This window comes from Boleophthalmus pectinirostris, unplaced genomic scaffold, assembly GCF_026225935.1.
Source record: "Boleophthalmus pectinirostris isolate CB_2022bp ecotype Guang Dong unplaced genomic scaffold, ASM2622593v1 HiC_scaffold_20, whole genome shotgun sequence".
NCBI lineage: Eukaryota > Metazoa > Chordata > Actinopteri > Gobiiformes > Gobiidae > Boleophthalmus > Boleophthalmus pectinirostris.
This window is the reverse complement of record NW_026571153.1, coordinates 11,685,702-11,710,325: the sequence shown is the minus strand read 5'-3', so window position 1 is coordinate 11,710,325 and position 24,624 is coordinate 11,685,702. Positions and strand designations below refer to the sequence as shown.

General features: G+C 36.3%; 3 protein-coding genes and 1 non-coding gene across 9 annotated transcripts; 2 read left to right on the top strand and 2 right to left on the bottom strand.

Annotated features, from left to right (window-relative positions):
* Positions 1-2,183: 2,183 nt before the first annotated feature.
* LOC110170764 (growth-regulated alpha protein-like) lies at positions 2,184-23,604 on the top strand. 6 transcript variants are annotated; one of them, XM_055156143.1, is made up of 4 exons: positions 2,184-2,408; positions 5,354-5,465; positions 5,542-5,619; positions 22,485-23,603. In XM_055156143.1, exons 1-4 carry the CDS (start codon positions 2,192-2,194, stop codon positions 22,609-22,611), a joined length of 534 nt encoding a protein of 177 aa, XP_055012118.1. In that variant the 5' UTR covers positions 2,184-2,191; the 3' UTR covers positions 22,612-23,603. The 6 variants fall into 6 exon arrangements, with proteins under 6 accessions (XP_055012118.1, XP_055012119.1, XP_055012117.1 ...); XM_055156144.1 differs by lacking the exons at positions 5,354-5,465; positions 5,542-5,619 and adding exons at positions 2,488-2,594; positions 2,671-2,748 and having other exon boundaries at positions 2,184-2,407; positions 22,485-23,600; XM_055156142.1 differs by lacking the exons at positions 5,354-5,465; positions 5,542-5,619 and adding exons at positions 2,483-2,594; positions 2,671-2,748 and having other exon boundaries at positions 22,485-23,595.
* Positions 9,955-14,162, top strand: LOC110170763 (interleukin-8-like). The gene is made up of 3 exons (XM_020936462.2): positions 9,955-10,100; positions 11,916-12,051; positions 13,578-14,162. The coding sequence occupies exons 1-3, from the start codon at positions 10,049-10,051 to the stop codon at positions 13,693-13,695; spliced, it is 306 nt and encodes a 101-aa protein (XP_020792121.1). The 5' UTR covers positions 9,955-10,048; the 3' UTR covers positions 13,696-14,162.
* On the bottom strand, positions 17,167-19,440 carry LOC110170741 (tRNA methyltransferase 10 homolog B-like). The gene is made up of 6 exons (XM_055156148.1): positions 19,309-19,440; positions 18,377-18,529; positions 18,155-18,233; positions 17,689-17,756; positions 17,439-17,562; positions 17,167-17,360 (listed from the first exon to the last, which is right to left on the bottom strand). The coding sequence occupies exons 2-6, from the start codon at positions 18,401-18,403 to the stop codon at positions 17,242-17,244; spliced, it is 417 nt and encodes a 138-aa protein (XP_055012123.1). The 5' UTR covers positions 18,404-18,529; positions 19,309-19,440; the 3' UTR covers positions 17,167-17,241.
* On the bottom strand, positions 19,817-19,890 carry trnan-guu (transfer RNA asparagine (anticodon GUU)). The gene has a single exon. It is a non-coding gene; the product is annotated as a tRNA-Asn (tRNA).
* Positions 23,605-24,624: the final 1,020 nt, after the last annotated feature.

Sequence of the window (24,624 nt, the reverse complement as noted above, 5' to 3'; positions counted from 1 at the left end):
TGACTGTAAAGCAGCTCCAAATCCAAGGCCATATGTCATTTCAACAGTGTTGTGTCAAGTGTCACACTTGTGTTCATTGAACTTAGTTCAAAGTTCAGTTTTGCATTTTCACAGACGTGATTTAAAGTTCATTCAGAACTAGTTCAAAGTTCAGTGTTCAAATGAAGTTCAGTTCAAAGCTGCTTTTATTTTTCAAACTGACTTCTAGTTTACAACAACTTTACAAGATACACTGTTGGACAAGTGACTTTAAAACTGTAATGTGTTATTTATGACTTGTTACTGTCATTTCAAAGTAATTTGTTACATTACAATATTACTGTATTTAAAATGTAAAACATTATATGACTATTGCAGCACTTTTAATTTACTCTCACCAAAAGAACTGTTAAGATGCTGAACTTTTGCGCCATATATGGACTGAACCAGGACTGAACCAGGACTAAACCAGGACTAAACCAGGTCTAAACCAGGTCTAAACCAGGACTAAACCAGAACTGAACCAGGTCCAAACCAGGAATAAACCAGGTCTATACCAGAACTGAACCAGGACTAAACCAGGTCTAAACCAGGACTAAACCAGGACTAAACCAGGACTAAACCAGAACTGAACCAGGACTGAACCAGGTCTAAACCAGGAATAAACCAAGTCTAAACCAGGACTGAACCAGAATTGAACCAGGTCTAAACCAGGACTGAACCAGGACTGAACCAGGTCTAAACCAGGAATAAACCAAGACTAAACCAGGACTGAACCAGAATTGAACCAGGTCTAAACCAGGATTGAACCACGACTGAACCAGGACTAAACCAGAACTGAACCAGGACTAAACCAGGACTAAACCAAGACTAAACCAGGACCAAACCAGGACTAATCCTGGACTAGAACTTGGAATCTAGGACCGCCCCTGAGAGAACCCCGAGTGCGATCGGGCGTCAGCTGCGTTTAGTTCGGTGGAGCGCGGACTTCTGCGTCGGTCCTTTCGCTCAGGATCACGGTCTACGCGGGCGCACCTCCGGCGTTTCACCGCTGCTGATATCGCGGTGATTTTAGTAAATTTGTATGAAGAAAAACGAAAAACCCACCATTTCAATCCAGGTTAAAAAAGCATTGTGACGCGCGTTACTGACATTTGTACCAAGTAAAATAATACGTGCGCGGAGCAGCACGTCCTGTGCGTGTAGATTTCAGAAAATAGGATCCATCCTATTTTTTGACGCTCTACACGAGCGTAGGCGCGTATCTCCGTCAAAATACACAGAGAGCATGTATCTATTGTTGTATTTGTGCATTTACCATCAGCACATTGTGCTCCCTGGGCAGTTCTGTACAAGCAGCTAAACGCGCCCAGTCAAGTTTGATTGACTTCCCATTGAGAGACACAAGAGCCCGTACGTTCCGCTAAAGCTGCCGGTGGAGTCGCCTTCGCGTTGACACGCGGCTGTGGTTTCGCGAGGTGAAGTGCGAGCAGATCGTCACTCGTCAGGTGAAAACACATTCCGACGTTTAACTGAACCCCAACAGTGACGTACGTCGTTCATTACACATAATTTGAACAAATTCACGTTCAAGTTCTTAATTTACAAAAGTGTTGTGTTCAGTTCAAAGTTCACTGAAAAATGAACGTGTTCAATGAACGCGTTCTTTTGAACTCGTTCATGCACAACACTGAGTCTCAACCAGGACAAATGTGGCTCACCCTATGAAAGGCAAATGTCTTAATTTATAATCACAGGGGAGGAACTCAGAATAGAGCTGCTGCTCCTCCACGCTGAGAGGAGCCTCTTGGATGTGTCCATGAGGAGGTGTTTCTGATGCCCCACTGGGAAGAGGCCTCGGGGAAGACTCATGGTAAAAATGCATGTTTTTCAAGGTATTTTTTGAGCAGTGAAAACTTCCATAAATAAAGCAATTTAAAAATAATTGTCAGATTAATCAATTAGCAAAGTAATGTTAGTAGCAACAAGTTGGAATGTGTTATAAAAAGTTTTGGTAACCCAATCTGAAATCAATGTTTACTTTGCATTTAAACCTTCATATTTTACACTGCAATCCCATGAGGAGCTTTGAATGTTTCTATATTCTATGACACAATAGAAATGAGGCAGTCACTGCAGGTCCTGACTTGAGCTTTTCCTGGATCCCTATTAGGAAGTGAAACACTATATTCGGAGGAGAGACATTTAGTGAATGGTGAAGTGTAGCAGAGGAATTGTTTTACTTGGAAATCTGGCAGAACTGCTGGAGTATAAAGATGAGGCTGGAGATGTCAGGGACATTACAAGCAACAAGTGGAGAAGAAGACAGCCATACCACACAGAAGTCTACTTACAAGACACTCAACAGTGCAAGATGAAGATCCACTTTGTCTTTCTTCTCATGTGTGCTGCAATTTGTGCATCACAACGTAAGTACCAAATATGTTGTACAAGTTTATTTTTTGTTTTATTTTGAATTGTAAATTATGCCCATTTATTTCAGCATTAAAACCACGTTGCAGATGTGCTAAAACAGACAAATCAGTGAAACTTAACCTAATATCATCCTATCTGAAGACAGATCCAACCATTTTCTGCAACAAAATTGAAGTCATGTAAGTACTCTGAGGAAAGTTGCCTATATGTAAAATAAAAATACCTAATAACACCAGTCATTGTTCTATTTTGCAGAGTGACCCTCAAAGACAAGAGAGAAGTGTGTATTGATCCCAATGGAAAATTCTTTCATTTTCTTGAGGATTTGAGGAAGTAAGATTATTTTAAGTTTTGTTTATTTTAACATTAAAATGTATAAATTTACTAGAGCTACTAAGTTACTTATCTTTATGAACTTGTACCACCATCACTTCTGTATGATACTATGACTAATACTATCTACTGTTACTTCTACTTCTGCTGCTGCTTGATAAAAATATACAAATATAATCACTATACTTATACAAAAACTACCACTACTACTACAAAAAACCTACTACTACTACTACAAAAAACTACTGCTACAACAAAAACTATTACTACTACTACTACTGCTACTACTGCTACTGCTACTACCACCACCACTACTACTACTACTACTACTACTACTACTACTACTACTACTACTACTACTACTACCACTACCGCTACCGCTACTGCTACTACTACTACTACTACTACTACCATTTCTACTACTATCATCAGCTACTACTACCACTACCACTACTACTACTACTATCATCATCGGTACTACTACTACAACTAGTACTAACACTACGACCACTGCCACCACTACTACTACTATCATCACTACTACTTCTACCACCACCACTACTACTGCTACTGCTGCTACTACTACTACTACTACTACTACTACTACTACTACTACTACTACTACTACTACCACTACCACTACTACTACTACTACTATTACCACTACTAACAGTACTAACCCTACTACCACTACTACTACTACTACTACTACTACTACTATTACTGCTGCTGCTGCTGCTATTCCTACTACTATTAACTATTACTGCTACTGGCACCTTTCTGAAATAATTTCATGTCATCCTCTCTAATTATTATTTAGTCATGTTTAGTCATGTACCACAAGGACTCATCAAATACTTTGTGATTGTTTAGGAAATTGTCACAGACTCGAGCCAAGAAAAACTCTGCAATAACAACAACTGAACCACCAGCAGAATATTCAACTGCATCTGGCAAAACTCTCCAGACCTCATCGCCTTTAATGTGAACTAATACTACTTCAAAACAGAAATAGCCACAGGAAAAATGGTTAAGACCTGATTTTCTTTTATCTTTGCAGTAATCAAAACATGCCACAGCTAGAAATCTTTAAGTTTTGTATTTTAAATATATATATATATATATATATATATATATTTTTTTTTTTTTTTTAATCAAAGGTACAGGTCATTTTCTACTGAATGAAGTATATATTTTTTTTTTATAATATTTATGAGAGATTTAAATTAAGTTTGCATTTTATATTGACTATACGAATGAAAAAGACTCTGACTTTTGAAGTGAATTTTGTTTACAACATTTTCATATATAAAAGAAGATTGACAATGTTATTTCTTGTTTGTTGACACCTTATAAAGCCAGTAAATTGTATGTAAGTTTTGTAATAAAAACTAGTTAAAAATAATTAATAGTTCACTCATTATTTTATTATATTTTTATGAGGGAATTATATAGACCAAAACAGAAAGGAGCTGGTAAAGAGCTGGTTAGCTGGAATTTTGGGAGTGAATTGTGAAAATAATGATACATACTGTGTATATTATTTGTGCATTCAGAGTATACTGCATTGGTTTAAACTTCCTGAGTAGCTTTTCAGTTCCTCAAAAACACAAGCATTTATATAAGCTATAAGCTATTTTTATACAAACAAAGCAGTTGCAATGTGTGCACTTAATTGTACTTCAAAAATATCATGCACAAAATACACTATAGATTATTCTCTCCAATCTCCCAAGATATTACAGTTTTGTATTTCAGAAAAGTAGCACTTGAACTTTATACTCAAAGCTGCTGTTGTCTACTGTCCCGGTTGCACAGAATTCAGTCAGGGACCAACTGGGGTCCGGCTTGAGGGTTCAGTTTGGGGACCACTGGATCTCATCTCTGTTGTTTGCAAATGATTATGTCCTGATCAAACCAGGACCTTCAATGTGTGTTGAGGTGATTTGCAGCTGACTGTAAAGCAGCTCCAAATCCAAGGCCTTAGTCTCAACCAGGACAAATGTGGCTCACCCTATGAAAGGCAAATGTCTTAATTTATAATCACAGGGGAGGAACTCAGAATAGAGCTGCTGCTCCTCCACGCTGAGAGGAGCCTCTTGGATGTGTCCATGAGGAGGTGTTCCTGATGCCCACTGGGAAGAGGCCTCGGGGAAGACTCATGGTAAAAATGCATGTTTTTCAAGGTATTTTTTGAGCAGTGAAAACTTCCATAAATAAAGCAATTTAAAAATAATTGTCAGATTAATCAATTAGCAAAGTAATGTTAGTAGCAACAAGTTGGAATGTGTTATAAAAAGTTTTGGTAACCCAATCTGAAATCAATGTTTACTTTGCATTTAAACCTTCATATTTTACACTGCAATCCCATGAGAAGCTTTGAATGTTTCTGCATTCTATATGACACAATAGAAATGAGGCAATCACTGCAGGTCCTGACTTGAGCTTTTCCTGGATCCCTATTAGGAAGTGCAAGATGAAGATCCACTTTGTCTTTCTTCTCATGTGTGCTGCAATGTGTGCATCACAACGTAAGTACCAAATATGTTGTACAAGTTTATTTTTTGTTTTATTTTGAATTGTAAATTATGCCCATTGATTTCAGCATTAAAACTACATTGCAGATGTGCTAAAACAGACAAATCAGTGAAACTTAATCTAATATTGTCCTATCGGAAGACAGCCCCAACCATTTTCTGCAACAAAATTGAAGTCATGTAAGTACTCTGAAGAAAGTTGCCTATATGTAAAATAAAAATATCTAATAACACCAGTCATTGTTCTATTTTGCAGAGTGACCCTCAAAGACAAGAGAGAAGTGTGTATTGATCCCAATGGAAAATTCTTTCATTTTCTTGTGGATTTGAGGAAGTAAGATTATTTGAAGTTTTGTTTATTTTAACATAATTACATTAAAATTTATAAATTTACTAGAGCTACTAAGTTACTTATCTTTATGAACTTGTACCACCATCATTACTGTATGATACTATGACTAAGACCATCTACTGTCACTTTTACCTCTGCTGCTGCTTGATAAAGATATACAAATATAATCACTATACTTATACAAAAACTATTAGTGCTACAAAAACTTTTACTACTGCTACTACTGCTACTACTACCACTACCACTACCACTACTACTACTACTACTACTACTATTACTACTACTACTACTACCACTACCACTACTACTACTATTACTACTACTACTACTATTACTATTACTACTACTACCACTACCACTACTACTACTATTACTACTACTACTATTGCCATCACTACTACTCCTATTATAATCACTACTACTACCACCACCAGTACTACTACAGCAACTACTACTACAACTACTACTACTATTACTATTTCTACCACTATTACTATGACTACTACTATCTACTGTCACTTCTACCTCTGCTGCTGCTTGATAAAGATATACAAATATAATCACTATACTACTACAAAAACAACAACTCTCCAGACGTCATCGCCTTTAATGCCAACTAATACTACTTCAAAACAGAAATAGCCCCAGGAAAAGAAATAAAGACCTCAATTTATTGTTGCCTTTACAGCAATCAAACATGTCACCGCTAGAAATCTTGAATACAGTTTTGTGTTTAAATTTGTTTAATCCCAGGCGCAGGGCTTTTCTACCGATACAAATAACAATAAGTATATTTTTGTAATAATATTTATTAGAGATTCAAGCTAAGTTTGCATTTTATATCACCATGTGAATGAAAAAGACTTTGACTTCAAGTGAATTTTGTTTTGTACAATATTTTTGGATATAAAAGAAGATTGACAAAGTTATTTCTTGTTTGCTGACATCTTACAAACTCAATAAACTGTATGTAATTTTTTGTAATAAATAATAATTAACAATAATCAGTAGTTCACTTTTTTTTTTTTTTATGAGGGAATTATATAGACCAAAACAGAAAGGAGCTGTTAAAGGAGCTAATTAGCTGGACTTTTGGGAGTGAATTATGAAAATAGTGATACATACCGTATATATTATTTGTGCCATCAAAGTATACTGCCCTGGTTTGAACTTCCTGTGTAATTTTTCAGTTCCTTAAAAACACAAGTCATTATATAAGCTAGTATGTTTATACAAACAAAGCAGCTGCAATGTGTGTACTTAATTGTACCTCAAAAATAATACTAAACCCCCAGCATCATAAGGATATAACATGACTTAAGCCACTGTAGGTGACTTCTTGTGCTTTGGACCACAAAAACAAAACAAAAAGTTATATTATTCATAGTATAATCATGTGCTTTGTGCATTGTGACCTATTCAAACCCAATCTATTTAAATCAATCTGCCAGAAAAACCTCTCATTTAAGTCACAAGATTTCGTTGTTTATGACTTGTATGCAGGGAGGTACAGTGTGCTACAGTAGCTGAGTTGTCTTATGTTCTGGGTCAAATAAAAAAGTACAGAAACTTCATCAACAGTAATAACTTTGGGGCTAAAGAAAAAACTGCTTACACAACTCAAAACTGCTGATGGGTTAATTCTGCATAAGGGCAAACAAAGGTGACTAGAGATAGCTGGGAAAAACTGTATGTGGGCTACTAACAGTCATACCAAGATTAAATTCAGAGGAAATGCACTCATAGTAACTCATAATAATAACTCATAATGACAAAGGGCATTATCTGGTTTTATTACTATCATTGTCATTATCTAGTTACAAATCATCACAAAACAGAAAACTATCCTGAAATTCTGATTGAAGGGCAGAAGATTAATAATGCTGATGAGTTAAAATATCTAGGAATTACTCTGGAACCAAATTATGTTTTAAAAAGCACATTAAAAAGTTAATGAACTATAAAATTCAACATGGCAAATTTCAGATACATCAGAAACTCCCTGACTACTGAAGACTCAGGTGCCTATCGAAATGCAATGATAATGCCACACTTTCTTTACAGCATAACACGTTGGTCACAAGCTTGTAAATCAACTCTGAGGCCTCTCGAATCATTATATAAAAGCGCTCTGAAGACCCATCCATCCATTCTCTTCTGCTTATTTGGGGCCGGGTTGCGGGGGCAGTGGTCTAAGCAAGGACTTCTAGACTTCCTTCACCCCAGACACGTCCTCCAGCTCCTCCGGGAGGACCCCAAGGTGTTGCAGGCCAGCAGAGAGACGAGAGACCCTCCTTACGGTGGGACATGCCCAGAACAGCTTCTGAGGGAGGCGCCCAGGAGGCATCCGGAACAGATGCCAGAGCGGCTCTACTCCGAGCTGAGTTTCCTCCTCCGAGTGACTGAGCTCCTCACCCTATCTCTAAGGGAGCGCCCAGCTACCCTGCAGAGGAAACTCATTTCGACCTCTTGTATCATCGATCGCGTCCTTTTGGTCATTACCCAGAGCTCATGGCCATACGTGAGGGTAGGAACAAAGAAGGTAAATCTTCGATTCGCTCTCAAGCCCCATGGCAAGAAAAGGTTGCTATTAAGCCACTTGTCATATATAAACACAGCATTTTAAGTTTTGGAAACCTGATGATGTATGCAAATGTTTGTCTGCTGTTTAAGATCATTCATGATACTGCTGCTCCTTTGCTGAAATAGTTTATGAATGGTGAATGTATATTGTGCACTGTCCCTGTCTCATTAAATAAATAAACTAAATAAACTAAACTAGTTCTGCCAGGTGTTTGATTGACAGACATTGTAACCAATAGTAAGTTAGGTTGAAGTGCTACGTGTTTTAGTTGTTTTCAGTGTGCCGTGCAAGTCTCTCAATACTTCTCACTTCTGTTATAGAGATTATCTTCTGGCCATGTGGTTTTGGGCCTTTTACGTGGGGAATTACTCTAGACAGCATCCATTTATCACCACATCTTAAAAGTATCCTTGAGTTTCAGAATGATGAAAAATTAAAACTGTTGCCATAGCAACTAACAAATTAAAACTAAATATCATACATTAAAGGAGCCATATTGTGCTATTTTCTGCTCTATGTTATAATGTTGTTTCCTCATCAAAAACAGACCTAGAGTTGTGTTTTGTTTCATTCACACATGTTTAACACAGAACTCCTGCATAGTTATTCTTTATATATTATTTATATTTATATTTATATATATATACACTCTGTTACACATTGTGATGTCATGCAATACAGGATATGCTCCACTGTGTTTTAAAACTCCATACACCTTCACTAGAAACTCAATTGAATTCAATGTAAAAAATGTGGCTGTGAACTTGAAAAGTAGGAGAAACAGAGCATTTTGAGTTTTGAAGATGTAAACAGATTAGTAATAAAGTGTTACTCAAACATGTGTGAATAAAACTAAACACTGGGTATGCTTTTGATGAGGTAACATAATTATAACATAGCTTAAAGCTCACAAGAATGCATTTTGTGTAGCTTGTACAAGGAAATAAGCAAGCAAAACCTAATAATACAATTTGCTAAAAGAAAGCACAAAATAGGGCTGCACAAACAAGAAAAATGCTCAGAGGAACAAATGTGTTCTTAAGTGAACAAAAAATAATGCTGCTCTTGCTAGAGAGGCCAGAGAAAACAAAAGAAAATACTATCTATATGGACAACCAGCTGCAAAATTTTTGTCAAGATAAATGGAACCCCTGAAGAGACAAAAGTTTAATTATAGTGTATAAATACCTACTTAAAATATCAACATGTCAGTCAACATGACTATAGAAGTTTATCAATTAGACACACATACAGTTGCATACAACGTTGGTAAGACACTGGGCACAGTTATAGTTTTGCTCTTTGTTAGTATAATAAATCGTGAGCTACTGTGTCCAAATGATTTCCCTTGTAGCTCAATAAAGTTTGTCTAAATCTACCATGGCCCAGTCCTTGTTCAGCTTTGCTGTGGTGTATGTAAGAGTGAACACACAATATTGTCATGTTGCGTGCAAACATGACATACTATTTTTCAATTATATCCTCAAATACTTTCATTTTCTTTTTGAATTAAGTAATATTGAAAAGTACCAATTTTCCTAATTCAGTTTTGTTATGAATTTTCTAGCTGTGACCCTGGTTAGTCACTTCTCAGCAGGCCCCTCTGTCCCATGACTGTCTGCTGCTGCTGCTGAACATGTGAACCAACCTGAAACCAGCGCACACCCACTACCACAATCACAGTATGTTTTCCTCAAATCCACAGTAAATCAACATCACATGACCCCCAGTACATGTATAAATACCCACAGTGTACCCTTATGGAACAGTAGCAGTTTTTGAGCCATAGAATTGTCACTAACTTTGAGTGGAAGAATCGGCTGAACAATGAAGCTGTGCGTTGCAGTGATGCTTGGGACCCTCTTTGTCCTCGCTAATGGTGAGTAATGATACAAAACATTTATCTGTTTGGGTATTTCTGTATAGGTGGGCAATATAAACAAAAGGATTATATGAAGAATGATCTCTTTTTAAAATGTCCTAAACGGTTGTGAAATGTTGGTATTGCTATTTGCCATTTTTCAAATCAACAGCAGACAGTATTTTTTAAAGTTTACATAACGTTCAAACCAACAGTTTCTATTTTACTGACAATGCTTTTTTGTGAGTTTATTGACAACATTTTGAGGATACCATTCAAAGTAGGGTTGGGCGATACCTAAATTTTTGGTAAGATGGATCAAATACTTTGGGGGGAGGGGGCGGGTCTAAAGTACAATCAGAACACCTGGGACAGATGCTGCTGCTAGAGGAGTTTTGACACAAAAGAAGGAAGAAATGTCCCTAATATGTCAATGTCTCGCCTTAACATTTGCATACACCAATTAGTATCATTATTTGTATAACAGTATTGATACCCACATTTGTAGTCAGTATATATCAATACTTCAATACTGATACTGCTGTCCTTAATTTAAAGATATATATTTTTTCTGTTTTTGTTTACAATTTTCACTCTGATACCAATTTTCCAACAACGTATTGGCTTCTAATTGCTGTTATTTCACAGTAAGGACACAAAAGGTAATTCCACAAGAAGGTAGAAGGTAATCACAATATTGTAACTGAGATTATTCTGATTTCACAATAACTTGATAACTGTGAATATGCTGTTGGCTATTGTCTTATTACATTATGTAAAAAAATAATTAAGGGTCCAAAACAAGTTAAAACTATCTATCATACACAGAAAATAAATGCAAACCCTTCTCTATTGTTCTACTGATATTCAGAACAAAAATACAGCTATGCAGTGTTTGCTTCCATTTGAGGCTATTCACTCCTCCCCATCAGGTCTAAATGTGTTACGTGGCTCACATGTTTGGATGTGCCCATAATCTCGACCCAGTGCATATACTGCATGCCACTGAGCATGAATGAAAGCATGAGATAGGTTGGTTTCACATGATATGACGACAATAATGCCTATATAATTTAAAACTGAGCAGGAGGGCAGATAAGAATTCTGTGTTGGGATTTGCTGTTTAACTGTCAGACTGCTTGTTGAACTGGTTTAGGTTAATATTTTTGCATAATACTATCTTTATTGGGCCTAGTTGAAAGAACTCAACATTTGTGAATCATAATTAAAGTAAAGTATCTTAATCTCCCATAGAGTTATAAAGGCCCCTGCCCTCCATCTGGAATTATGAGGTCATAAAAATTCTGAGATGTGAATGCAAGCTAATGTAAAGCTATAGGTTTATAAAAGAGCACACACAGCTTAAACACAATGAGAACCTCTAACACCACAGCTTTCAGATTTAAAACTCTGTAGCAATACATAGCTTTTTCTGAAAACTTTCACCTCCTCCAGTTTCCTTAAATGTTATTTCTGCACAGAGGAAGTTTCAAGAGGTTCACTTTTCTTAAGAACATGTCACAAGTGATACAATTGATGAGAAATGACATGAATAAATGATAAGTATGGCCACACATGCGTTGAAAATTGTAATGTACATATAAATAACCAGGTACCATGCAGTTTATCCTTTTTGGAACATTAAATTAAACATGTATTGTCTTTGTACACAAATTTCTATTTTATGCAAATGAATGCATGACTCCAAACTAAAACATAATAACAGCTACAGTACATGAAAAAAAATCAAGATAAAAGTCAATATATCAAGAGAAGAAAGCATTTTTATGTCTTATCTGGTATTTAAACATTTTGTATTGATTTGTTTTACAGGCATGTCTCCGATAAACAGGGAGTACAACAGCCACTGCCGCTGTGTGCAGGTGGAGTCCAGGATCATCCCCCCGCACAGTCTGAGGAGCATCAAACTGGTGCCAGAGGGACCACACTGCCCCAACACTGAAGTCATGTGAGTTATTTTAAAGTGCATATCACAGCTTAAACCACTTATCCACAGTCTTGGGTACTTTTTTCAAAAACTTTATATTCATTTATGCAACTATGTTAGCAACAAGGGCCAAAATCTGTCTAAAAATGTCAAACGTTTTTTTCTTTTGCATTTTCAGTGATTTCCAAGGTATTCTGTGCAACTTCCTATATTTTTCAACTCAACTTTTTTCCCACAAACTGATAACTGCTAACTAAACTTACAAACTAAACTAAAACTATGATAAATATTTACCACAGGTACTATCCCAATAAACCAAGGAATAGACTTAGAGTAATTAGAAGTCTAGAATTAGTATAATAATATAATAATTAGAGAAACAAATCATGCACATAAAGAAATATGACCTTAAAAAATGCAGAGATTACTTCTTATTATAGCACATTTGCACTTTGTAGGGAGGTCAATGTACCCCATAAAGTAAACATAACGTAATACTTAACACAAGTTTTCGGAATTATGAAGCCTGGATATTCTTGATTAACTATTTGTTCATTATCAATTAAGTCTTTGTTCATGCTTAGTTAAAGGTACCATCTTATGCAAAGTTGACCCTTGTGAGCTTTAAGTCATGGTAGAATGTTGTTTTCCGTCAAAAACATACATGAAATTGTGTTTTGTTTCATTCACACATGTTTGAGTAACCCTTTATTATTAGTCTGTCTACATCTACAAAGTTTAAAATGTTCTGTCAGTTCGAGGGCTGAAATCATGCACTGATTCTAGTGAAAGTCTATGCTGTTCAAAAACACAGTGGAGCACTTCCTGTATTACCATGTGACATCACAATAGAGTGGATGGAACAGAGTGTTTTCTGTTTGAGAGAAGAACTCAGCAATGCAGGTTTTGTGTGTTAAACATGTGTGAATGAAACTGAAAAAATGCATAGCACACTCAGATGGCCGATGTCCAAAAGCTTTTTTTATTTTTAAATAATGTTTCAGCATAAAAGCCTTCATCAGATCTTTTTTTGGTTTGTTTTGGACCACAGCATGAATGATCTGATGAAAGCTTTTTTGCTGAAACATTATTTAAAAATAAAAAAAGCTTTTAGACATCGGCCATCTGAATGTGCTATGGATTTTTTCGCTTGTATTTCACTGCTCCTTGCATTTGCACTTTGGTGTGCATTTTCTGTTTAATTTGAAACATGTGTGAATGAAACAAAATAGAACTCCAGGTATGTTTTTGATGAGGAAACAACATTATAACATAGATAAAAAGTAGCCTAAGATGAGCCCTTGAAGTCTAATTTGTCTTGATGTTCATGTCACACTACTACCTAAAAAATTATAAAGTTTGTAGATCGTACGTTTGGATATCTTGCAAAAACGTGTAGAAAAGTGAATCTATCAACAGACTTATAAAGACCTGTACCCTCTCCATATAAACAAATCAAATTCAAGAAAGTAAACGCAACCTATTTGTGCCTCTATTATGTTCTACTCACGTGTTCCTGTATTTTAATGTGATCTTGTCTTCTGTAGTGCTGGACTTGCCAATGGGGAGAAGGTGTGTCTGAATCCACAGTCATCCTGGGTCAAAAAACTGGTGAAATTTGTGCTTGAAAAACAGATGCAAGGATCCCCCAAAACCCAAGCGTGAAATCAACTCTTGGGACCACAATCTGTACTTTATACTTTCATGATGGACTTTCACATTAAACTTTGACACTTTTTGTAACTTTTTGGTTGGGCGTCCGTCACCTGCTTGTTCCTCTGGATATGTAACTACTCTGCCTGGAATGTTCCACAGTATGACATTAAACAGCTCTGCCTCACACATTCAATCACAGGTAGTTTTATAGCTCAAGATCTGAGCTGTAACTTGGTCTGGTTTGGTCTCCGTGATGATAGAAAGGTTTAATGCCATATTGTGAAATATTCCAGAGAAAGCAATAACACCTCCATGGAGAAAAGCATTTGATGCACCCTCCAACAGAAAAGTTCCACAATGCACCTTTAATCTTTATCGTATGTATTGTAAATATTGTCTTTTCTTGTAGATTGTTGTGTACTCTTGTTTTGAGAGACTGGGTGTCTGTGACTTTTAATAAACTGGTTGATTCATGACTTTGTGTAGTGTCAAAGGTGAATTTTATTATTGAATATCTGTAGCATTATTAACTGAAAATGAAATGTATAGGATAAATAAGACAAGCGCTAAAACAGATCATTATTTATATCTATCTATATACAGTGTTGTGCATGAACGAGTTCAAAAGAACGCGTTCATTGAACACGTTCATTTTTCAGTGAACTTTGAACTGAACGCAACACTTTTGTAAATCAAGAACTTGAACGTGAATTTGTTCAAATTATGTGTGATGAACGACGTACGTCACTGTTGGGCTTCAGTTAAACGTCGGAATTTGTTTTCACCTGACGAGTGACGATCTGCTCGCACTTCACCTCACGAAACCACAGCCGCGTGTCAACGCGAAGGCGACTCCACCGGCAGCTTTAACGGAACGTACGGGCTCTTGTGTCTCTCAATGAGAAGTCAAACTTGCACAAATTAAGAGTCTATGTGGATCTGGGCTCTTTCACATGATACACAACTGCCCAGGGAGCACAATGTGCTGATGGTAAATGCACAAATACAACAATAGATACATGCTCTCTGTGGATTTTGACGGGGATACGCGCCTACGTGTAGAGCGTCAAAAAATAGGATGGATCCTATTTTCTGAAATCTACACGCACAGGACGTGCTGCTCCGCGCGCGTATTATTTTACTTGGTACATATGTCAGTAACGCGCGTCACAATGCTTTTTTAACCTGGATTGAAATGGTGGCTTTTTCGTTTTTCTTCATACAAATTTGCTAAAATCACCGCCCGCGATATCAGCAGCGGTGAAAGGCCGGAGGTGCGCTCGTGTAGACCGTGATCCTGAGCGAAAGGACCGACGCAGAAGTCCGCGCTCCACCGAACTAAACGCAGCTGACGCCCGATCGCACTCGGGGGTTCTCTCAGGGTCCTAGATTCCAAGTTCTAGTCCAGGATTAGTCCTGGTTTAGTCCTGGTTCAGTTCTGGTTTAGTCTTGGTTTATTCCTGATTTAGACCTGGTTCAGTCCTGGTTCTGTTCTGGTTTAGTCCTGGTTAGTCCTGGTTCACAGTTCTGGTTTATTCCTGGTTCAGTTCTGGTTTAGACCTGGTTTAGACCTGGTTTAGTCCTGGTTTAGACCTGGTTCAGTTCTGGTTTAGTCCTGGTTCAGTTCTGGTTTAGACCTGGTTTAGTCCTGGTTTAGACCTGGTTCAGTCCTGGTTTAGTCCTGGTTCAGTTCTGGTATAGACCTGGTTTAGTCCTGGTTTAGACCTGGTTCAGTTCTGGTTTAGTCCTGGTTTAGACCTGGTTTAGACCTGGTTTAGTCCTGGTTTAGACCTGGTTCAGTTCTGGTTTAGTCCTGGTTTAGACCTGGTTTAGACCTGGTTCAGTTCTGGTTTAGTCCTGGTTTAGACCTGGTTTAGTCCTGGTTTAGTCTGGTTCAGTCCTGGTTCAGTCCATATACGGTGCAAAAGTTCAGCATCTTAACAGTTATTTTGGTGAGAGTAAATTAAAAGTGCTGCAATAGTCGTGTAATGTTTTACATTTTAAATACAGTAATATTGTAATGTAACAAATGACTTTGAAATGACAGTAACAAGTCATAAATAACACATTACAGTTTTAAAGTCACTTGTCCAACAGTGTATCTTGTAAAGTTGTTGTAAACTAGAAGTCAGTTTGAAAAATAAATGCAGCCTTTCATTTACAGATCTCATCTAAATATAAAATGAACTGAACTTTGAACTAGTTCAAAATTAAAATTGTGAACTATGAACGTGAACTATTCACTTTGAACAAGTGTGAACTGAACTTTGAACTAGTTCATGAAAAGTGTGAACTTGCACAACACTGTCTATATATGATAACATTATGTAACTTTCAGGAAGTGACACATCACCTGCACGATTCTATGGGAATTTAAAACCCCGTTCCCTGGAAACTGGGGGAGTCCCTGCAAGCCAGAGTCGGGTTTGTGACTCTTACTTTGAAAATATGTTTGGCTATTTGCATGATAATAAATACAGAAAATTAAATGCATGTCAAAGCCTGATCCCGCCAGACCTCAGAAGCTAATCAAGCCCAGGCCTGGTTAGGACTAGGTTGGGAGACTGCTGGGAAAACCAGGGTGACACCAGTGGCAAAAACTGTTGCTGTGTCCTTAGGCAAGACCCACATTGCCTGGTAAGAAAGTAGAGTGTGTGTGAGTGATGATGGTGGTCAGATGGACTGATGGCGCACATTGACGCCAATTTCTAAGAATTAACCAAATAAATATCTTAATATGAATGAGGTAGAGAATCTGGTTTGTGGTTATAATATGACGTAGTGAGAAATATTTTCTCTGAAAAGCTTCCATCCATTCCAAATCTTGAGGAAGTATGAAAGTTTTTTTTTTGTTTGTTACGGTTCTGTTTTCTGTTTCTATCTGTTATGCTGACAATTCAATATACAATTTAGTGAATTCAATACTTGAAACAAAGGATATGAGTAATCCTTATTATTAGTCTGTATACACTTCCAAAGCTCAGAATGCTTGTGATATCATGTAGTGGTAGTTTTCAGGGTAACAGTTTAGCTTTTACCTTTAGTTTAGTAGAGACTGGCAATTCCTGAGCTGAAATTATCCTCATGATTCTAGTGAAGGTGTGAGAAGTTTAAAAACTTCCTGTATCACCAGATGACATCACATGGTGGAACAGTGTATTTTCTGTTTGAGAGAAGCTCAGCCTAAATATTTTTGAGTTAAACATGTGTGAATGAAAGAAAACACAACTCCAGCAATGTTTTTGATGAGGAAACAACATTATAACATAGATCAGAGAATACTGTAAAAAATAAATACAATTATGTATAAAATAACAATTGCTTATACACAGTTTGGGTTCATTTGAGTTGTGAGAAGAAAATACATGTCTTTGCATTACACAATAATAATTATTATTTTAATAGGCATAGGGTTTAACGACAGATCTGACTTGTAATTTTGCCTGATTACATCTTTTACAACGCAATTTTGCAAATACAATAACATTGTCAAGTTCAAGTTACAGAGCGCACCAATCAATCAATTAAATGTGAAAGAGAGGATATAATCTCACACTAACTTTGAGATTTTGTAATATCTGGATCAACGGTGTACCCCTTCCCTAAAGGAAACCACAATCTGAAGGCCTCTGTCCAGCTGCCAGTGTCACAGAAAGTCAATAAGATGTCGAAAACTGGAGAAAACAGAATACAAAATAGATTAGAACAATAAACAGCGTGTAAATGTTACACTGTAGGTCAGTACTACTCACTCTGGTTAATAGCCAGTATTTTAGAGTGAAAGTTTTTTGAGTTGTTTTTCTTGATCATGTATTCGTCTATTGGGAGTCTGGCTGTGAGAACACTCAACTCACTGGCCCTGCCCAAGCTCAACTTCTATATAAACACATCACATTTGTTACATTATTTAAAGATTATTCATTACATTATTCATTACATTTTGAAAAAAAATTAAATAATAAAATTTAAAAAATACCGGCAGGAGCTAAAGTAAAACTGTACCTTTTGAATGCTTTCATCCACAAGTCCACCAAGAACATAAACTTTGTCAGGGTCCACACACTGTAAGGCTACAGAACTAAGAATTTCTATAAATTAAGTTAAAGATGCACTATGTCACTTTTCTGGTGGGGATTTGCCCTCTGCTTGTGTCCATGGAGATATTATTGCTTTCCCTGGAATGTTCCATAGTATGACATTAAACATATCCACCTTGGAAAACTTGCATTCATATTGTGAGATACTTGTCCATGGAGAAGATAAGTTTAACACCATACTGTGTAACTACAAATGTAACGAGGTGCACAACATAGCCAGAAAAGTTACACAGTGCACCTTTACTGAACTGACCAGTCTGAATATGAGAGAGATGATGAAAACACAGAGAATAAGAAATGTGAGAATTATTTATTGCTAAGGTTATAGCTCCCTCTGCTGGCTACAAGTACTTTTCATATTTGTACTTCACCTTGTTCAGCATCTGGTGTGAGGTAAACAATTGTCTCTGGTGGGAAAAGATCCAAACAGCTTTCCTCTGTTATGTCCATCTGACAAAATATACAGAATATCTTAATAAACCTGAAGTGGGCTGAAGGGTTTACTTAAGGGTTTAAGGGTGTGTTTCAGTCTCCTCTATTTATAACCTGTATCTACAAATCTACTCAATGATAAAAAATAATAATATATTCACAGAGTAGTTGAGGAAACCATCGTTCATTCGGACACACTCTCTGTACAGGCGGCTGTCCTCTCTCAGGTTTGTCAGAAACAGGTGAAATGGTTGAGACGCCTTTTTGTTTGAGCCATAGAGGCGTCTGATCTGCCCCGACAGTCTGCTGATCTCCTGAATACAAAAAAAAAAAAACTGTATTTAATTAGGGTTTCCCATAAATAATAATTCTCCTTTTACAAAGCCTGTGGGAAATGCAGGGTTTCAGTTCACATCACAACATTCTATTATATATTATTTAATAACACAGATGGGTTAATGTTAGTTAAAATGTTAGTAATTTGTTGTTGTAACATAATGAGGTCTTTATCTTTTGGATATTTTCATCCCAAAGTAAAATGTAATCAGTAAGAATCTCTGGCTCTTGCCTCCATCTGACAGTACTAATAATAGCTGTGTTAAAACTGTTGTCCACATAAAATTATATATGGTCATTAACAAGCATCTCAAAGTATGTAGACACTGTATTCATTATCCATTCACTCCCCACACATTTACTTCTAAGATACTTACTATACTCTATTGTCTTTTTTCTAATGTTTTGTTATTGTCTTCTGTGTTACCTGATGATAAGGACAACAAATGGATATAAGCATCATGCATCAAACTTGCTCAGGGCTAATATTAATCAGCCATGTGGTAGAGAACAATGCTTTTATTTAATATCTGTTTATGAAACTTTATGAACCTAAACTAAGACATGGATATTAGTTACCACATATCTGGTTAGTCTGAAAGGTGTTTTAATATTTTACTTTTTCAAAATCTATGGGGGGAAAAAAATCATTAAATGGAGAATTTACTTCCAAAACCAGAGGGGGGTCTCTATAATAAATGCTCATTAATACAAACTATCATCAAAATAATAAAATAAATTAACAAATATTAATTACCCGATTGGAGTTTAGCTTCCACTTCTGGTCCTGCTACAGCAAATATACAGTATGATGTGGGTCCACCCTTTGCAACTATAACAGCTTCGTGGCTGAGTTGTTCTCGTTCCCAGTTGCTTCCACGTTGTTCTATTACCACTGTGGAATATTTAGGAGCGAGGAAATTTCACGACTGGACTTGCTGCACAGGTGGTATCCTATCACAGTACCACGCTGGAATTCACTGAGCTCCTGAGAGAGACCCATTCTTTCACAAATGTTTGTAGAACCAGTCTGCAGGTTGAGGTGCTTGATTTTATCCACGTAGGAAGTGACTGGAACACCTGATTTTGCTTATTTGGATGGGTTCATACTTTCAACAATATAGTGAATATGTACTCGCTGGTTCTGTCGTGTCAACGTAGAATTACCAGAGCACGAGAAGAATAATGCGGCCTAACCTGCCTAATTCAAATCTAATTCATTTGCTAAAGGCTGAAGTTCATGTTGGTTAGAAAGGAAAACATTTCGTCCCTGGGTGGGCTCGAACCACCAACCTTTCGGTTAACAGCCGAACGCGCTAACCGATTGCGCCACAGAGACTCTGAGAACACAAATAAGTGTGTAACAAACTCAGTTGAACCATATTATTACAGCATTAAAGTTGGCAGGTCTAATCAGCTGCTAAACATTGACAACGAACACTTTTTTGTTTTGTTTTGTTGCAGTACCATCCAAGTCCATTAGATGTCCTACTTAAACTAAACATGATCAATGAACAAGTTGGATTTTTTCCTCTTTTCACAAACAATAGAAACGAATATGTCATTTCTGTATTAATTATCAGGCTTAAAAGATAATTGCGAATGCTACAGTAACCACCTATTATATAAATAATTAGGCTAAATAGCTACGATCAAATGTATTTGTTAATGTTTCTAATTATATTCTGATACCACACATCTATCTAAGTGGACATGGGCCTGATTTCCAAAACGCATATATATATACATACATATTTTATGATATTTTAAACTTTTACATTGAAATTGCATCGTGGTCACTTCACTTTTACCTCCAGTTGCCTCCATTCTAGAATTTCACTATATTTTGGCTATTTAATCGGTGTATTTAACAAGGACAGTGTATATTAATGTACCAGAATTAGCCAGATTTAGACTATTTTTAGTTTACAAACTTTTTATAGCGCAGCTTATCGTCCCTGGGTGGGCTCAAACCACTGTCCCTGAAAAGAAGTGTTTTTTTCTCTGGTGAACATAGATGAGGTAGGTAAATAAAAGCGTTAGTCTGCATTTGTTTACTTTTATATTCCAAATTGGCCATAATCGACTGCACTGCCCTAGGCCTACAGTACACTACACTAGAGTTATCTGGAAGCGGGCATCTCAAATAAGTTATTTCAGATTTGCTGTGCTAATTGACACTTAAACTCTTTTTATTGTTTTCGATGTAGTGCCGTGTAATAGAGCACCTGTTCTGCATCACTATTCTCTTCAATCTCGCAAGACAAGGTGTTATTGTATTTCAGAAAAGGAGCACTTGGACTTCATACTCAAAGCTGCTGTTGTCTATTGTCCCGGTTGCACAGAATTCCTAAATGCACTCAGGGACCAACTGGAGTCCGGTTTGAGGGTCCAGTTTGAGGGTCTGGTTTGGGGACCACAGGATCTCATCTCTGGTGTTTGCAGATGATGCCGTCCTGATCAAACCATGACCTGCAACGTATGCTGAGGTGATTTGTAGCTGACAGTGAAGCAGCTGGGTTGAAGATCATCTCCAAAGAAAGAAGCCCCGTTGAAGACCAAGGACACGGCACCTGCATGATCTCCTTTCACAATATGGCATGTATCTCCATGGAGACAGGCAAGTGACGCAACCAGATCTAAAAGGTCCAGTCTGTGAGAAACTCAGAGTAAAAATGCATGTATATTTGAGCAGTAAAAGCTTCCATAACTAAAGCAATTAAAAAAAAAAAAAAAAAAGTCAGATTAATCATTTAGAAAAGTAATGTTAGTAGCAACAAGTTGGAATGTGTTATAGAAAGTTTTGGTAACCCAATCTCAAAACAATGTTTACTTTGCATTTGAACATTAATATTTTACACTGCAATCCCACGAGGGGATTTTGAATGTTTCTATATTCTACAATAGAATAGAAATGAGGAAATCACTGCAGATCCTGACTTGAGCTTTTCCTGGAGCCCTATTAGGAAGTGAAAAACCATATTCGGAGGAGGGATCTTTAGTGAATGGTGAAGTATAGCAGAGAAATTGTTTTACCTCGAAATCTGGCAGAACTGTCAGGGACATTACAAGCAACAAGTGGAGAAAAAGACAGCCATACCACACAGAAGTCTACTTACAAGACACTCAACAGTGCAAGATGAAGATCCTCTTTGTCTTTCTTCTCATGTGTGCTGCAATGTGTGCATCAAATCGTAAGTATCAAGTAATATGTTTTACAAGTTTACTTTTTGTTTTATTTAGAATAGTAAATTATGCCTATTTATTTCAGCATTGGAACGACATTGCAGATGTCCTGCAACAGCCACATCAGTGAAACTTAACCTAATTTCATCCTATCAGAAGGCAGCCCCAACCATTTTCTGCACCAAAACTGAAGTCATGTAAGTACTCTGAAGAAAGTTGCCTAGATGTAAAATAAAAATACCTAATAACGCCAGTCATTGTACTATTTTGCAGAGTGACCCTCAAAGACAACAGAAAAGTGTGTATTGATCCCAATGGAAAATTCTTTCATTTTCTTGTGGATTTGAGGAAGTAAGATTATTTTAAGTTTTGTTTATTTTAACATTAAAATGTATAAATTTACTAGAGCTACTAAGTTACTTATCTTTATAAACTTGTACCACCATCACTACTGTATGATACTATGACTAATACTATACTGTCACTTTTACCTCTGCTGCTGCTTAATAAAGATATACAAATATAATCACTATACTTACACAAAAACTACTAGTGCTACAAAAACTTTTACTACTACTACTACTACTACTACTACTGCTACTGTTACTACTGCTACTACTGCTACTACTGCTACTACTACTGCAACTATTGCTACTACTACCACTTTTCTGGAGTCATTTTCAGGCCAAGCTTGTCATGTTTAGTCATGTACAACATGTGTTTGATCAAATGTTGTGTTTTGTTTAGGAAATTGGCCCAAACTCGAGACAAGAAAAACTCTATTACAACAACAGCTGAACCAACTGCATCTGTCAAAACTCTCCAGACGTCATCGCCTTTAATGTCAACTAATACTACTTCAAAACAGAAATAGCCACAGGAAAAAAGTTATGACCTGATTTACTTTTATCTTTACACCAATCAAAACATGTCAGAGCTAGAAATTTTGAAGTTTTGTGTTTCAAATATATTTATCTATCACAGGTACAGGGCTTTTCTGATTGAAGTATTTTTTTTTTTGTATATTTTTGACTTCAAGTGAATTTTGTTTTGTACAATATTTTTGGATATAAGAGAAGATTGACAATGTTATTTCTTGTTTGTTGACACCTTCAGTAAATTGTATGTCATTTTTGTAATAAATAGTAATTATAACAATAATCAATAGTTCACTCATTATTTTATTGTATTTTATGAGGGAATTATATAGACCAGGGGTTTTCAAACTGGGTGAATGTGAGCCTTACCCCCAAGGAAGGTTCAGAGGTTCCACCAAAGTGATTCATATTCAAGCCAATTATGAAGTGAAGCAGATCAGTGATTGTCACCATCATGTCTTGATCTGCCAAAAACATTTTTAACAATCCCTCTAGCAGACTGGGCTGATGATGCAGACTTTCAGAAGGCTACTAAAATTATGCATTCCTGGAAAGTTGTCAATGATGTTGCTGAAAGGGGGTGAAGCTTAGTCAAGGTTTTAACTGTATCCCGACAAAGAATGAACATCAGAAACAGTTTCTACTGCAGGTGTCAAAGAGCACAGGCACATCTTTTGTCATGTCAACAATGCTACAGTCGTTGCTGGATGGTCTAAATAACTTTTCATGGACTTTATGGACTTTCTAAGCAACTTTTATGGACTTTCTAAGCAATTTGTATGCAAGTTTCAGTTTATGTTTGCAGAATAAAATGACAAATTATTCAAATACACCTTATTTATTTGGTTCACTATGTTATAGTATAGGCCCTATATTTTTCACAGGTTCACTGTTTTTATACCAATTGAAGTAAACTTTTGTATGTTTTTGTCTTTGAGTGAATTTAGTTTTGTACAAAAGTTTTGGATATAAAAGAAGATTGACAATGTTATTTCTTGTTTGTTGACACCTTATAAAGCCAGTAAACTGTATGTAATTTTTTGTAATAAATAGTAATTAACAATAATCAATAGTTCACTCTTTATTTTATTGTATTTTTATGAGGGAATCATAGACCAAAGCAGAAAGGAGCTGGTAAAGAGCTAGTTAGCGGGAGTTTTGGGAGTGAATTATGAAACTAGTGATAGATACCATATATATTATTTGTGCCATTGTAGTATACTGAAGTGGTTTAAACTGGATAACCTTTGTATCACTTCCTCCCATGACCATTTACATAAGCTAGTATTTTTATACAAATGCAGTAGTTGTGTAACAGCCTGGATAGCAACTTTAGAGGAACAGAGTAAAGTTGTGCTGACCCAAAGTGCATTTACTCCACAACCACAAGAAAAATAAAATAATATTAACAAAAGGTACAAAAGTTAAAAACAAGCATGGTAGTAACCTGCAGACACACACAGCACCTCCCCTCCATAAAGGTGAGGCTGGCTCCTTTTGTAGGCCGCCTCCTTTAACTGGGTGAGCTCATTTCAAATTAGAGGTAAGATATCATTTGGTAATATGATCTTTATATTTCATTATTTGTATCTATGCATCTATCTACAATAAAAAACACCATAAGTGGCACAAACAATATAAAATAAGTAATGCATAAATCTAAAACTATAAAACAATAAAAAAAAAAAAACATAATTTCTAAGAACAAACCAAATAAATATCTTAATATGAATGAGGTAGAGAATATGGTTTGTGGTTATAATATGATGACATAGAGAGAAACATTTTCTCAGAAAAGCTTCCATTTAATTCTATAAATCTCAGGATATCCTGAGGAAGTATGAAAGTTTTTTTTTTGGTTTGTTTTTTTGTTACTGTTCTGTTTTCTGTTTCTATCTGTTACACTGACAATTCAATACACAATTTAGCAATCCAATACTTGAAACAAAGGATATGAGATTTGTACTTGCCTAATAGAATATAGTGTTTTGTCAGTTTTGTATTAAACA